Source organism: Amblyomma americanum, chromosome 3 (assembly GCF_052857255.1).
Source record: "Amblyomma americanum isolate KBUSLIRL-KWMA chromosome 3, ASM5285725v1, whole genome shotgun sequence".
NCBI classification, from domain to species: domain Eukaryota; kingdom Metazoa; phylum Arthropoda; class Arachnida; order Ixodida; family Ixodidae; genus Amblyomma; species Amblyomma americanum.
This window is the reverse complement of record NC_135499.1, coordinates 164,772,493-164,787,557: the sequence shown is the minus strand read 5'-3', so window position 1 is coordinate 164,787,557 and position 15,065 is coordinate 164,772,493. Positions and strand designations below refer to the sequence as shown.

Here is a 15,065-nt window from a genome sequence, read left to right as displayed (position 1 = left end):
TCTGTCAAATCCTTTTGATAAAGAACGCTCCCAGTAGTTCGCGTGCCACGACTTCTGCCTAAGATTTTTTATATTGGTCAACTCTGATTCGCATTTACAATTTTTCCGTTGTTTCGGCAGATGTAAGTTTGCATCGTTCAGTATTGGCAGCTCACGCTGCCGTGCCCTATCATTAACACATTTATTCGTTTGTCCAATGTATACCTGTATGCAATGTACGCAAGACTTGAGATTAATTTGTTGGCCGAAGCATGCTTCGCAATTTTATGACCGGGGCAATGCCATCATGCTATGCCTCAAAGGTTCTTCGCTCATAATTTCCACTCATAGCTCTGTTTACATGATTCATGAATTTATTGGTGTATAACTAAAAAACAGCAGCGTCAAAGCTTCCAACTATAGTTTATTTGGAAGACAAGTGTTCCTACTAGCCTTGAATAAAATGCCCGACAAAGCAGAAGGTCAAGAAAAATAATGCCGCCCTAACTAAATGTTTCAGCAGGTCTTTCGGTTGTAATAGTCGACATGATCGCCAGACTTGAACTCGTGATCACCAAGAGCCTGAACCAGTCGTACAGCTGTGGCCTCTGGCGCCAGAAGCATTCCCGAATCTCGTGCATCTGAAAGGAGGTTATCACAAGAAAAGGAGTCTAATTTTATTCGCCGCGCGCAAATCACACGCTAAATGGTGTTATCTCCCAAAACCGACGTCTAAAATTTACTGTACCCGCCGCGGTGGCTCAGTGGTTAGGGCGCTCGACTACTGATCCGGAGTTTCCGGGTTCGAACCCGACCGCGGCGGCTGCGTTTTTATGGAGGAAAAACGCTAAGGCGCCCGTGTGCTGTGCGATGTCAGTGCACGTAAAAGATCCCCAGGTGGTCGAAATTATTCCGGAGCCCTCCACTACGGCACCTCCTTCCTTTCTTCTTTCACTCCCTCCTTTATCCCTTCCCTTACGGTGCGGTTCAGGTGTCCAACGATATATGAGACAGATACTGCGTCATTTCCTTTCCCCAAAAACCAATTTAAAAAATTAAAAATTTACTGATGCAAGCTGCGTGCATTTATAACTGCAAATAATAAACTTACCAGAAAATTAAAGTTTCGTTTAGTTTCATGGAGTCTCTTCCTCTAAAAGGAAGTGTTTGAAATAAAAATTGGGCTGCTAAGACAGTGTATTTTGATTTAAAAAGCACGCTGTAATTCATAGTTTCAGTCTAGTAGAGCTCAGTATTAGGAATTTTTCAAGATTACTATATCCTAAGTAAACTTTTAATGTATATTTTTCTACTGTTCCTGATTTTTCCCAGGAAGTTTGGCACCTATGCGATATTTCATTTCGGCGCAAATTGATTTTCAAGATTGCTGTTTCCGGGGCCTCGGTTCAGACGGTTTCTATAGGCAACACTGCATTTTCGACGTCACCACACATTCCCTCCACGTTAATACCCGCTCCATACGTCTCTAAAAAATTTTTTTGAGATCTATAGCAGGTCGTCACATGTATTTTAAGAGGACCCCTCATTTTCAGTCGCTATTTCAGCCAATAAACACGCGTACGGATGTTTTTCTAATAATGTTTGTAATGTCATCACTGCACCACGCGAAGCATCGTCCCTGGCCACGGTGTGAGTTTCGGATTCAGTTTTCGCTGAATTAAATGGCTCCACTCAGTAATTTGAAGAGCTGTTTGTTGCCGCGGAGAGAGGGGATTCTAAGGAATTTGATGTGACTATCAACTCAAAGTTCTAGAAATACGCAAACTGCTATCATTTTTCTGCTTTATATCTTATCGACACCCAAGACTTGGAGGAGGAGGAAAAGGATATAAAGATCAGCGAAAAGGCCAGAAGGTTAACCACACAATTTATTTTTAGAAATTCCTATTTGGTGTGCGCAATTAAACTGTGACATATACTAAAGTTTCCCAAATCCGCAAAATGTTACACGAAACATTTTTAGGACTCCTGTCTTTTTGTACCACAACAAACAGCTTGCTTTGCAACAACTGAATTGATTAGGCAGCAAGAAATTTTAAGTGTCTTTCTAGACACATGTCAACAGGTAGCCCATGACGACAACAGTGGTATATACAGCAAGAACTACATGTAATTTATAACTGCAGGAGCGGAACTGAATCCAACTGCTGCCGCACGACATTAAATTTCGGGATTAAAGAACATGATTACCACCAAGCGCAATAATCCTGGGACGTGACAGCCTGGAAGATTAATTACTATGCTATGATAATCCTTCTGGGGAGAGCACATTGTTGGCACTGGTGTGCACGGCCATTTTTTAGGGCTGCCGTTGTTCTATTTATCTGCTAGGAATCAGGATGACTTTTCAATATGCCATACGTCATTGACATAAAAGAAGGATGTATCTAACAAGAACCACATCCCATCCCAATTTCTGGCGAAATGCGGCTACGCAGTGAAAACATGTATTTAGTAGTTCCACAAGAGACATGGTCTTACTTCCTGGACAAATCGAAATTAAAATCATTTCAAACTGAATCGAAATTTACTCACATCTCAGACAACATGACGACAGTGAGAAGAAAAAAAAATCCTGTTCACTATTAGAGCACCTCAGTTTAGCAACATAGGGAAAGATCTGTGACAATATCAGCTGTTGGTCTTGTTATGCTCAGTCGGATCAGTACACATCCAACACATGTATTGACACACAGGCTTCTCTTCTATCTCGGATGGTTCTGCATTCTTTTAAAAAATTAAGGGCTTTCAGTGTTGGTGTTCTGAAGTACGTACACAGTGCAATCAAAAAAGTCTTGTTACACGCTTTGGCTCCAGCTCATGACACAATGACCCTCCCCTTTCTACCATTCCGAAACCCCCCTCCGAAGCCTTGTGTGTGGAAATAAAAATTTCAAGAAAGTAATGATACTTGTTTTAGGCAAATGTGGAGCATGTAAAGACATATGAAGTAGTGTACGCGCTCTAAACTTTTTGAAATGGCCTTGAAGTGAAGCTCACCCAAGCTTGAAATGCAGAAAGCCTACTTTGGTTCTTGTAGGGTTTGCAAAGCAATACCGGTGATACACGAGTAAATTTGATGTCATTAGGTGTTTACTGCCTCAAGTCTTAATGGCATTCGCGTGGTGCCATGCGCAAACATTTAAGGCATTATCCTTACTGCCATCCTCAACCTACTCCGCAACGGAGTTCGTAACAATTCATTCGCCCGAGAAGTGCGTACTCTCGTTTTCGTTCTTCGCACAGAAAGCACGCAGCTTCGTTAGAAATAACCTCCTGTCAAGAATAAACTGCTGTATTCACAGCTTTCAGTAAGATGAGGCACTGTTGCTACATTTTCATTGTGAGTGACGCCATTTTTAGCAGCACTTCTGGCTGACACCTTCGGCTTGAGTGCTGACACACGAGTTAATCGCTACTTTTTCGGTTGGTTAACCAAGAACAGCAATGTTTTCGCAAGGAAAATTTTAATATTACGCTTGGACAACGTTCACGAGATTGTGTTTATGCGCGCTGTTTATAATCAGGAATAATTTCTTATTGCCTTGCAGGCGTCATCACTGTGACGTACGTATAATGACATCATATCCTGTCGCGTAGCGCCAGCCCAAAAAATAATATTATTAAAAACTTAAGACTTTAAGCATTCACTGTCATTTCTTGTGCGCACGTGGGGCGGGCATAAGCTATAACTATTAGAAGCTTCGGTATATCAGTTAAAGAAGCGCCATACCATCACTGGCCGTTTTTGGTACCGGACATTCATTACATTCTTTTTATGTTGAGCAATGATGACCACGCAGCGTGCACTATATCTTCCTAAAGACATGTAGGCATTTTGAGGTAGAAATGTGCACTACAATAAGTAAACAGTTTAGAGATAACGTGACTTTTTTTCCCTCGTTAATCATGTTTCTCCAAAGATGAAGCCAAAATGCTGGGTAATTCAGGTGGGCATGGGAGCATTTTGCAAAGCTGCCTTTGACTTTCCTATGCCCCACTTGAACTGTCTTTGGCTTTCACGTGTTCTTCTTGCTTGGTGATGTGTTTGAGGAGATGAGGGATTTTTGACTGTCTGCACATGAATTCTGTCTGCAGCTATATCCTGTACATCATCCTGGTTTCCGGAAATACCTAGATCCGTCAAAATCAACAGCACATTTCCTAGTGCCAACACTTTATTAATGCGATAGTATTTAGGATGCCGTCTTGCAAAAACCATCTGGTATCCGCGTAACGAAATTTCCTTATTGGTCGGGAGGGTCACGACATATCATCAGCGTCGCCAAATTTGAAAATCTGAGGACTGGACTGTTCGGGTACCTTCTACTGGATTATCATAGGATTGTACTAACCCAACTCATTCTTCCACCTCAATCCACCCACTAATCCCCACTAATCCATTTTTCTGGAATGAGCCTACTTCCAAGATTTGGCGAGTCTTTTGGAAGATTTCTTCTTTAAGAATGTGAATACGTGGGCGACAAGTTTTTTTTTTCGCCTCGTTACTGCAACAAAGCTGTATCAATGCCCCCAGGAACATTAGGGAACGGCCTGCCTTTTTGTCTGCTGCAAGCTGCACAGGCTAAACATAGCTGGCGGTCTGCGTAGTGCCAACCTCATGTTGCCAACAAGTGAGAGTTGCGGGATACACATAATGCTTGTTTACCTCGATTGAGCCAAAAGTAAGCACAACCTTTAAGCATAATAACCTTTCCGCTATTTATGCATAGCTTAACGTTCCTAACGAAAGTGAGATATTGTGCTGAACTGATAGCATTAATGCTGTAGTGCACCAAGTACTGACTACGTGGCACTGGGCTACATAACGACTCCTACTACAACTTTGTTACCACGTCCCAATGCAGCAGCTTCTTCTACTCCACAGCGCAACTCATGTTGCATGGCTGTATCCACGGGGCCAGGTGAGTAGTGCAGAACAGTCAGCGATGGATCTTCTGCAGCGATGACATTAAGGTACATCTGTCGAGCAGCTTTTCCTGGGCATTAGGAAGCAAAACAAAAAAAAGCAAGCATATAGTTACAAAATGTACGTGCTTATACACACTGCGCCTGCTTGTTACCAGAACAATGGAAGCGCAGAAAACAAAATAGGTTGAAGGAACTTCGCTACCACATAACCACGTTAGCTATCTCACCCTAAGGCCAAATAGTAAAATAAACTATTTCAACTGAATAGTTGCCAGTGAACAACTAAATAACGACAAATATCTTTTATAAATCTTAGTCAGCTTTCCTGTGCAGCAACAGCCTTTTTGCTGTGGCATAATAATAATTGGGTTTTCCTTGGGGGGGGGGGGGGGGGGGGGGAGGAAATGGCGCAGTATCGGTCTCATATATCGTTGGACACCTGAACCGCGCCGTAAGGGAAGGGATAAAGGAGGGAGGGAGAGAAGAAAGGAAGAAGAGGGGCCGTAGTGGAGGGCTACGGAATAATTTCGACCACCTGGGGATCTTTAACGTGCACTGACATCGCACAGCACACGGGCGCCTTAGCGTTTTTCCTCCATAAAAACGCAGCCGCCGCGGTAGGGTTCGAATCCGGGAACTCCGGATCAGTAGTCGAGCGCCCTAACCACTGAGCCACCACGGCGGATTTTTGCTGTGGCAGCGTAGGCCGTTTTTAAAGATGAAGTTGAATGCAGTGCTGGAGGCTTGTATCGCAAACCTTATGCCCATCACGCACCTGCTAAGCAGGTGGCTCGTTAGGGCTCCACATCATCCGTCCCTCTCAACTGCAACGCACAGCAGCTGCACGCAAGGGCGTCCAGCATTATACTCGCATTGCAATTAAGTCTCCGGCGCTGCACATAATTTGCCACAAGGCCAGGACTTGCCGTCACGGAAAAGGGCTTTTCGCTGAGCATATAACAGAATGTAGCACAGGGTGCATCACACATCACGCCCTGCCTTTTATGTCAGCATTTGAACAACTATAACATGAAAAAAGTGAACACTAAAAAAGCAGCGACAAAGCTTGCATAATTACGACAGCGAATAAGTATTGACTAGCCTCCTCTGTTGGCTAACACAACACGTTTCTAACAGCGTAAACATAAAACATGACCTCTTCTTGAATGTGGCTTATTCTCAATGATTTCGTGATAATTTACTGAACATCGAGCAAACAGTATTTGTGGCATCATATATAGCAACTTAAGTGTCTCCTACGACATGTGTTGCATAATTTTGCTTACCTGTGCAATAAAGTCCTAGACCGGCCCACGCATTAACAGCCGCCATTGACGTAATGTTGACAATGACACGAGGTAAGGTGGAGCTACTAGGAAACTTTTCAAGGAATGCCGAGGTCAGTGTCATAACAGAAGTCACGTTGAGATGAAAGTAATCGTCTATTTCCTTGTCGTCAGTGTAGGCGACTGCATACTTGTGGACGTCACCAAGCGTGGCTGCATTGTGAACCAGTACAGCACCGTCGGCCCCAGAAATCTTGGCCCATGTTTCCGATATGAGCTTTCTGTAGTCTTTAAAAGTGGCTTTCGAGTGGTCCGTCGTTTTTGCGATGACTTGCACTCCCGGAGCAACTTCACCAACAAGGCGCTTGGTTTCATCCAACCGTTCAGAGTTGCGACCGGTGATTACAAATACCGAGTTTTCGGCGACTTCCTTGGAGAAGGCTACCGCTATCGCCCTCCCTATTCCAGCGCTTGCTCCAGTTATTATCACATAATACTTCTTGCCCCAGAAGACGCCTGCACAGCGGCTCCTGGTGTCGCTCGTTGATTCAGACATCAGGAGTTGAAAGCGTTTCACTGGAGTTTGATGCAAGAGCGGTATGGCAGGGGGTTTACTGCCGTCACGTCGACGCTAATGCCTGAAAGTGAGGCAAGAGCTCTAAATCAGAGCGCTTAGCACATGCTTTGAAAGGCCTTGAACCTAACCGCACGAGCTCTACCGCATGAATGGCCACACACAGACTTCACAGCTGCGCCACGCTTCCTGTCATTTATCGGCACTTTTACCAATTTTCAACGTTTCTTTTAAACCATGTAATCTCTCTTTTTTAGCGACCCTGGCTCAATTTTTTTAAACATATTACAAACATTGCAACGAAGCCTCGGCTCCGTCATGTCGACACAGCCGCCCACGGCCTCCGAGACTTAAAATAACCTATTTCGCGTGTGGCGCGTTTGCCATCTCGGAGGACATAAACCGTTTATGCTTATGGTCAGCCTGGCTTAGAGAGGGAAAACAGTTTTATTCCTCTTTGTTTTCTAGTTTCTGTTTTTTTCTCCATACTACGTCAGCTTTAGAGTCAGAAGTTTGGTTTTACATTTCATACTTTTACTAAATAAATATAATATTCATCAGCAGCAGCAGCTTGGTTCGATAGCGGCACACCCTGCTGCTGAAACTCATTACCAAAACCATTTCACGTCCCTAGCTGCTCGAACGCGACCCTGCATCATTGGTTAATACCTTCCGCCGTCAGTGATCCATAACAGCGCCGACAGATATGCGAAACGTCAATGGCTTCAGTCGAGTCAAACTAAAATCTCTCAAGAAGAAAAGGGGTATCGGGTGAAATCCGCGTGAGAGCTGCTCGATGCGGCCTGACCCCTCTCTATGTGCAGTGCGTGTCATACCTAGAGGCACCACGAGAAAGCGTTAAGCCGGCTCTTAACGCGGAGAATTAGTAGGTTCAACTATGAGGCTAGAGAGCGGCTTCAGGCTCCTTTTCTCGAGCCCACTGCGGATTCTTCTCGCCTAACGCTTCGCTTTAAATATAACGTATTTTACAGAGCGCTCGAGCCTGGACAGTAAAGTTTGGCAGTGGACACAGTGAAATGCTTCCGTAAAATCAATGCATACGCCCAACCGAGTTTCTTTAAGCCAAAATGCGCCAGTTATGAACTCTTTTTTTCATTAATAATGCTAATCTCGCGTTTTTTTCCTTTTAAGACATACTGGGGCGGTGAGATAAGTGCGTATTTGTATAAAAAGTTGTGAAGGAGCGAGTGCATTATTTTTGCAAACCTTTTGAAAATGCTGGTATAATGAAGGTGGGACGAAAGTTCTTAATGCCATCTTTGTCATCCCCTTTATACAAAGCAACCACTTTTTCAATATGAATTTTCTTGGGAAAACAAGTTTGCTCTAAAACTAAGTTGTAAACTTTGTCAGGACAGGCGCAATCAGAACAAGGACATAATTCCTTGGGGTAATCTGCGTGTCATTCTCGTGCCGTGATTTAGACTTTTTCATCGTCTGGAAATCCGATATGACCTCATCCTAAGTTGTAGGAAAAAAAAAAAAAACACCATCCCGCTACTTACTGCAATCGCTCCGGAAAGTGGGACAGAATTTATTGTTCGGAGAATTTTCGTGGTACCAGCGCTAATAAAATGATTATCGAGCACATCAGAAAGCTTTTGCCAGTCACAAAGTTGTTACCAACTCTCAAGCTTGCTAATTCGCTCTGACTTTTGCTCCGCAGCGGAATATTTAAACGCTTTCATATCAACTATGAGACTGTAAGCATCTCATTCAAATGCGAGGTTAAGTGCTGATGTTTCGCGTTCTGAAGCTTAGCATTTAAACAATTTCAGAATCATTTAAAGGCCTGAATATAGGAAAATAATTCGTTCTAAAGGCTACTTTTTAAGTTCAATTAGAGCTAGAAGGTAGCTTGTACTCCATGCCTTCCGAGAATTTTTGTTTCTCACACACGCGCGACCTATATGCAAAATGCTTTTCTAAACGTTCTGAAGAGGCAGGGTGTTTTGTAAAGAATTAATACAGCAATCGGAAAGTGATCACTAATGTCTTGCGCAAGGGTGCCACAAGCTGCAGGTTTATCTGTATTATACCGACAAAGATGTCAGAGTTTGTGAAAATGATGTTACACGGGTCGACCCACTGGCGAGATTCACAAAGCTATACGCATCAACATAGAAATGATATCAGTTCGACTGTTTCAACCGACAAGCATGTCAATGTTAACATCTCCTCCAAGATTAAGTACGGGCGTCCACATACTTGTCTTGAGCACTCGAACGACGCGCTCTGTTCTGAATTTATAATGATCGCCGCTAACTGGCGGGCCCGATGCAGCTTTTAAAGACATGATGAGTTAAACACGGTCCATGGAAACGTACATGCACCATATGGGCAAGCTTCGTGCCCTAGGTCACTGGTAAGTGACAGAAGTGTACTCCCCGGTGCGCCGTTCGAGTGCTGTGTGCGGACTACTGTGCATGTGTAAAGACGCAAGGTCTTAAGCTATTCAAGAAAGCGCGGAAAAGTGGTAAAATTTGAGTGCGATGGTGATACACTACGGTGAAAACTCTAGAGGTATCTTGAACCAACGATGCCTCACAATTATTTAAAAGAGGTACAGAAAATTCTTCAGCAACGCGCATGTCAAGAAGTAATGTTTCATCAGCAGCAGCAAACCGCCACCTCTTTTCTGTGGGCGACAACTAAAGCTTTATAACTAGGATGATCAAAGGAACCAGAAGCTACAAAGTACCAGGTTTCAGGCACCATAGCAGCATCGAAAGTGACGTTGGATGCGAAACTGCACTTGCTGTTTCGCATGTGAGCGCAGCAGTCGTGACTCGTTTTTTTTTTTTTTGCCTTTGCTAAGACACTTCCGTTTTCTGGAGCACGAAGCACACAATGATGTTCGCGTTGCTTGATTTATACGTGGGTATGTGACAGGTGGGGTGTGACAGGTGTCATTGACATTCAAGAAGACCGGTTCATCAATCGCCTGGGCCAGCTTAACGACAGCATATATAGGTTGCAGATCAAATGAAGCACCCTTTATTTCTAAATTGTTCGCTCGGGAGTATTGTTTTGCAACACGCTCGATCAGTTTGCGGTTTTCATCTTAAGGTGCTTTGTTGCTTTCCTTCAAGGTTTTGATTTATTTCATTAGTTCTCTCATTTATTCCATCGCAGTAGTCGCTACAGAACATAGTGCTGTCGTAGAACTGAGACAAAACTTTTAGCAAGACATGTAGCTCAGTTTTCAAATCTCTATCTTCTCCAGTTCCTTTATCTTCTCACTCTTTACCCTTGTTTTGTGCACTTCGACCGGTCATTGTTCGAAACTGCACTACAAACTGGCGTTCACAGAACCTTCACTAAAAGACCGGGAACTGTTCGGCATCACTGCGAAATACAAAAACGCGAGCAGAAAGGGCGTCAAAAAGTTTCTGCTTACCAGCAAAATGTAGAAATATTAGCACAACTTGCAAGCCCGCACTGCTGCCGAACAAAGCCCTGTCGTTCGTGCTGCTAGCAATTCATATATGTGACCCAGTTTGCACAGTAACCGTTGACGCAGGCGCCGACAGATCCGTAATCTTCAAAGTCCTGCGTCAGATATCTTGCTTGTCGAATTCCGGCGAAGAACCTGCTGCTCTTGGGCACTTGTGGGGACGAATGCAAGATTGTTTGGATATAGGATATCTCGCTTTCCAGCCGCGTCGTGTATTTGCTCTGAGCACACGCTGCTTGTTCGACGCATATTTGGCGTGCGTACCGTCTTTGCCAAAAGAATGGAGGAAATAAATTTTCCTTCCTCCATGGGTGGTGGTAAACATTTATTGTTTTTCCTCCATGGCCGCGTCGCGCCGGCGGCCGGAGTGGGCTCGCAGCCTAGCGGTGGCGCTGCGGTACCCGGCGCTGTAACGGCACTAGCCCGACCCCTCCCGGCTGCAAGTGTAAAGTGACTGACGTAAGCCTGCACCCTCACTCTCCTTACCTGGATGATAAGCGGGCAATCTGCTTGGCGTCGTAAAAATTAGGCGGGTAGTCTGAGTGGCGTCGTAGCGTGCAATTTCGGGCCTTCGTAGCGCTCGGCGCGCAGCAACACACGCTCATCGTGCCTTTCGGGTATGCGCCGTGAAGCCGCGCTATTAGGTAGAAACCATGCTCATTTAGTTTAAGTGCATCGGGCTTTAAAGAATACGCAAATACGTGCTATTTTGCACGTTTGGAGGGTCGGCAAAGTATAGTGGGGAACGAATCTCAAAAATCATTCAATGCACTTGAGGAGACAAAAATGAAGCAAGCCTTTCAAGTGCGCCTATTGCTAACGGAAGTGTTTCTTTACGTATGGTTCCCCAAAGAAAACCTCACTATTACGAAGAATGCCGGTGAAGAGCTAATTTAATTTCTCTGATTTGAATCTTAAGTCCGCAGGGCGCTGACGACCTTATGGCCGGAAAATTCTGTAGAGACGGGAAATCTTAGGCTCCCACTGCGCCCTTGCATTGCACCTGAAGGTTGCATCTAGTACGCTTTTAGCGTGTTAGTGACGGCGCTGCTCTGCCAGATGGCACTCAGCTGTCAAGCAGGTGGCCAGCTGAAAGCGTGCAGCACTACAACAGTTCGTAAAGTTTTGGTGATGTGTGCCCGGTTGAGTCATTTCCAAAACATTGGGTTCAGGACGTGGTGTTGCTCAAAAAGAACGGGTCGTGCTTACTGTGAAAATGAGTCACGTCTGTTTTGTGTCCGGCATTGAGTCTTTATCGCATTGTGTTCCTGAAACAAAAAGATTACGAGCAGGCCAAGTCAAGAAAATAATCGGAAGGTATACATACCTTTGTGCGCTACCAAGCGGTGTGAAATTGAATATGTAGCAACAGGCGCACTTGAAACTCCTGGAAGCTTGCTTCATTTTTCTCTCCTCGATCCGCAAAAAGTGCACCATGGTGGGACAGAAGACAAGGTGCCACTGAAGAAAATGCACTGAATGTTCGAGATCCGCTCCCCATCTTACTTTGGGGACAATTCAAACGTGCAGTGGAGCACGTATTTGACCATCCCATTTGCTCAGGGAGGGCATTGCGCGCAGCTCCGACCACCGACGTATGCTTGGTTACCTTTAGCAAAGACGGTACATGCACTCCGGGCCAACGGCAGTTGTGCAAGATATAGGCTGACACAGGCCCGAGAGCCATGTCAGATCAACGTTCTCCTTAAAAAAAAACACCTATAAAAAAGTAAATAAGCGCTCAAATAGCACAATTCAACAGCGCAGCTATAGTAGGATGCAGCCATACAGCTTGGAAAAACAGCACTTGGTAACAGTACGCCATGGTCCACGGCATCCTGTACTACTCCGGCGACTAATTACAACAATAAACGAAATCAGTATTTTTGTATGTTTGACTACAGCAAACAAGTCACAGCATCAAAATTCTTGAGCTTATATATTCGTCTGCAGGAGGTTAGCTTTTTGCAAAGGGAACAAGATAACTTTTACAGAGGAGCTATGTTTTGTCACGGAGGTCGCTACAGACAAGTTTCATCCTGAAAACAAACTGAAAATGGAAAAATTATTTGATCTGCTTCATAACCAATCAACCACCAAACTAACTGTATATAACGTGCTTGCACATACACATGCCGTATCCAGAATTAACTTGTCCTTTAATCAAACAAGGGGCACTGAACTAAGTGGTGAAAATATTTAAACGGTCATTTTATGTACGCCCATGTTTATATACAGGGTGTCACAGCTAACTTTAGCCAAGGTTTAAGGTTTAAAAATATGCCGTGACACACTAGCTGAGACGACGCAACCAAGTGCGTGTTGCTGGCTATTGCATGGAGCAACCCATACTATTTTTTATTGTGCTTAATTGCATACTTAGTCTAGACTAATTAACCAACTTCGCAAGCAACGAAGATAGGCGAAAAAGCCCGATGAGAAAGTTGCAGAACGTTCCGCGAAACGTCCAACTGAGCAGTTTCTATCTGTCCATCTATTACGTATCGGCTTTTTTTCGCTCTCTGCAGATGCCCTTGAAATACAAAAAATACCACGTGACGTGTCCGCTTACGCGCCACGACTGCAGTGCTCTCAAACGTTCTGCGCAGGAACGAACCGATCATTTAGCCCGAAGTGCTGCTGCTTAAAAAGGCGACAGGGCTGCGACGCACGTGCTGGCTGTGCGATTTACGCGAGCGCAAGCGATAAGGGCTGTCTGCTTGTCGCTATCAAGCGCCACAAGGGAAGCATACCGCTGGCGTATATCGCACAGCCAGCTGCTGCGTCGCTGCCCTGTCACTTTTTAAAGCGGCAGCACACCGGGTTTGTTCGTTCCTACGCGGAGCGTTTGAGAGCACTGCAATCGCGCATGTCACGTGCTTTTTTTTTTGTATTTCGCGGACATCTGCTGTGAGCGAAAGAAAGCCGTTACGTAATAGATGGAAAGTTAAAAACTGTTCTATGGTACCTTTCGCAGAGCGTTCTACAACTTTCTCATTGGACTTTTTCGCATATATCTTCGTTCCTTGCGAAGTTGGTTAATTAATCTCGACTAATTATGCAATTAAACACAATACAAAAAATAGTGAGTTGCTCCATACAATGGCCAGCAACATGCATTTGGTCGCGTCGTCTCAGAGTGCCGCGGCATATTTTAAAACCCTGGCTAAAGTTAGCTGGGACACCCTGTATACTGAAACCTAAAGGAAAAGCCCAGTTTTTAAACCTATATTTTTAAAATACAGTGGCTTTTATGCGCCACTAAATCCGACTTACACCGAGTTTAGTTGTAGGTTATTTCAGATATGATATATCCTGAGGTAAAAAAGAAAGCAACAAGTGCAGTAAGAAAAGGGTTTTAAGAAAATAAATTACTGATTTTACAGATATATCCGCACATCATCCTGTCAGCTGCCATCAAAGGGCAGCATGTGGACCTTTGGGAAGTGATACTGCATGCGGATCCACAATAGAAAACAGATGCACTCGTCCTTCCTTGTGTAGCATGTTCCAGAAATAAATACTTTGGTTTATGGTTTACAGGGGTTTAACGTCCCAAAGTGACTCAGGCTATGAGGGACAGCATAGTGAAGGGCTCCAGAAATTTCGACCGCCTGAGGTTTTTTAACGTGCACTGACATCGCACAGTACACGGGCCTCAAGAATTTCGCCTCCATCGAAATTCCTCCACCACGGCCGGCGAAATTCCACCACCACGGACACTATCATTTCAGCCTTCAGCTGAAATGATAGTGTCAAAGAGAGATGAGAGTTAAAACCTGCCAAGCCACATCAAAATTTGCCGAGCACTTTCCTCCGAACCTGACAACAGACATTTCCTATTAAGGCAGCCGTTAGGTGCTCTCGCTGGTAAGAGAGTATGTGAAGCACACGTCTGTGTTCCTTTTATTTATTTATTTATGCCACAGAGGAATTCACCCCCTGCCCTCTACTTCTCTGCACCGGCTCACTACGAATATCCTGGCACCATATATAACTAAAGTTATATAACCGAACTGCAGGGCGTCAGTAAGAAAAAGAAGTGGCTGCTTGACGGCCAATGAAAGGATTCTTTTTCCCCAGCAGTCGTTTATTATCCTTCCTTTTCATATTACTTTTACATGAACTACTACTGAGAAAAAAAGGTTCCTTTCGTTGGCGTCACGAAGCTGCATCATTAAAATTCGACATGCATGTTTCTGGGCAGACATACCATAGAGATTACTTTTTTTCTCTCTTTTGATGACAGCAGTGAAAATGAGAGCTTGGTCCTGTTCACTTCTCCGTGCCTTTCTGCGCGCTCTATGTCAAACGTGGTTTTCCAACTAGCCTACACCCATATCTTAATGAGAGATCTATTGCCATTCGTGACAACTATCGAGTGAGGCGGCTAGGCAGCATCTCTTAGCAAGTGGAGTAGACGGTTCTGCGGAAGCGAGGAATGCGGCTTATACGTTGGAGTATGTTGCTCCGATTCCCTTTGTTAGTTTAGCCTAGCAGGGACAATAGCATTCAAACAAAATGGTCATCAAAGGCTGATTTTGTGAAGTTTCTTTGTAAATCAGCCGTTTTTAATAGTTTTTCTTGATGTTTCGAAAAGAGAAAAAAACATTTTAGTTAAATTCGTCCTTTAATAAGATACTTTGGAACTACGAATTAGCGACATGGCGTCGCATCACATCAACCGAAGTATAGACAACAGACTCAACAGCATACAGAGGGAAATTCAACTGTCAGCATGATTTTGTTGCGGAACAATTACCACCAAGGGAAGCAGTTGTGAAAATATGACCAT

At 44.3% G+C, this 15,065-nt stretch overlaps 1 protein-coding gene across 2 annotated transcripts; it reads right to left on the bottom strand.

The window, feature by feature from the left end:
* Positions 1–333: 333 nt before the first annotated feature.
* Positions 334–11,735, bottom strand: LOC144125355 (sepiapterin reductase-like). 2 transcript variants are annotated; one of them, XM_077658664.1, is made up of 5 exons: positions 11,598–11,735; positions 10,214–10,365; positions 6,219–6,856; positions 4,854–5,000; positions 334–620 (listed from the first exon to the last, which is right to left on the bottom strand). In XM_077658664.1, exons 3-5 carry the CDS (start codon positions 6,772–6,774, stop codon positions 496–498), a joined length of 828 nt encoding a protein of 275 aa, XP_077514790.1. In that variant the 5' UTR covers positions 6,775–6,856; positions 10,214–10,365; positions 11,598–11,735; the 3' UTR covers positions 334–495. The 2 variants fall into 2 exon arrangements, with proteins under 2 accessions (XP_077514790.1, XP_077514789.1); XM_077658663.1 differs by lacking the exon at positions 11,598–11,735 and having other exon boundaries at positions 10,214–10,674.
* Positions 11,736–15,065: the final 3,330 nt, after the last annotated feature.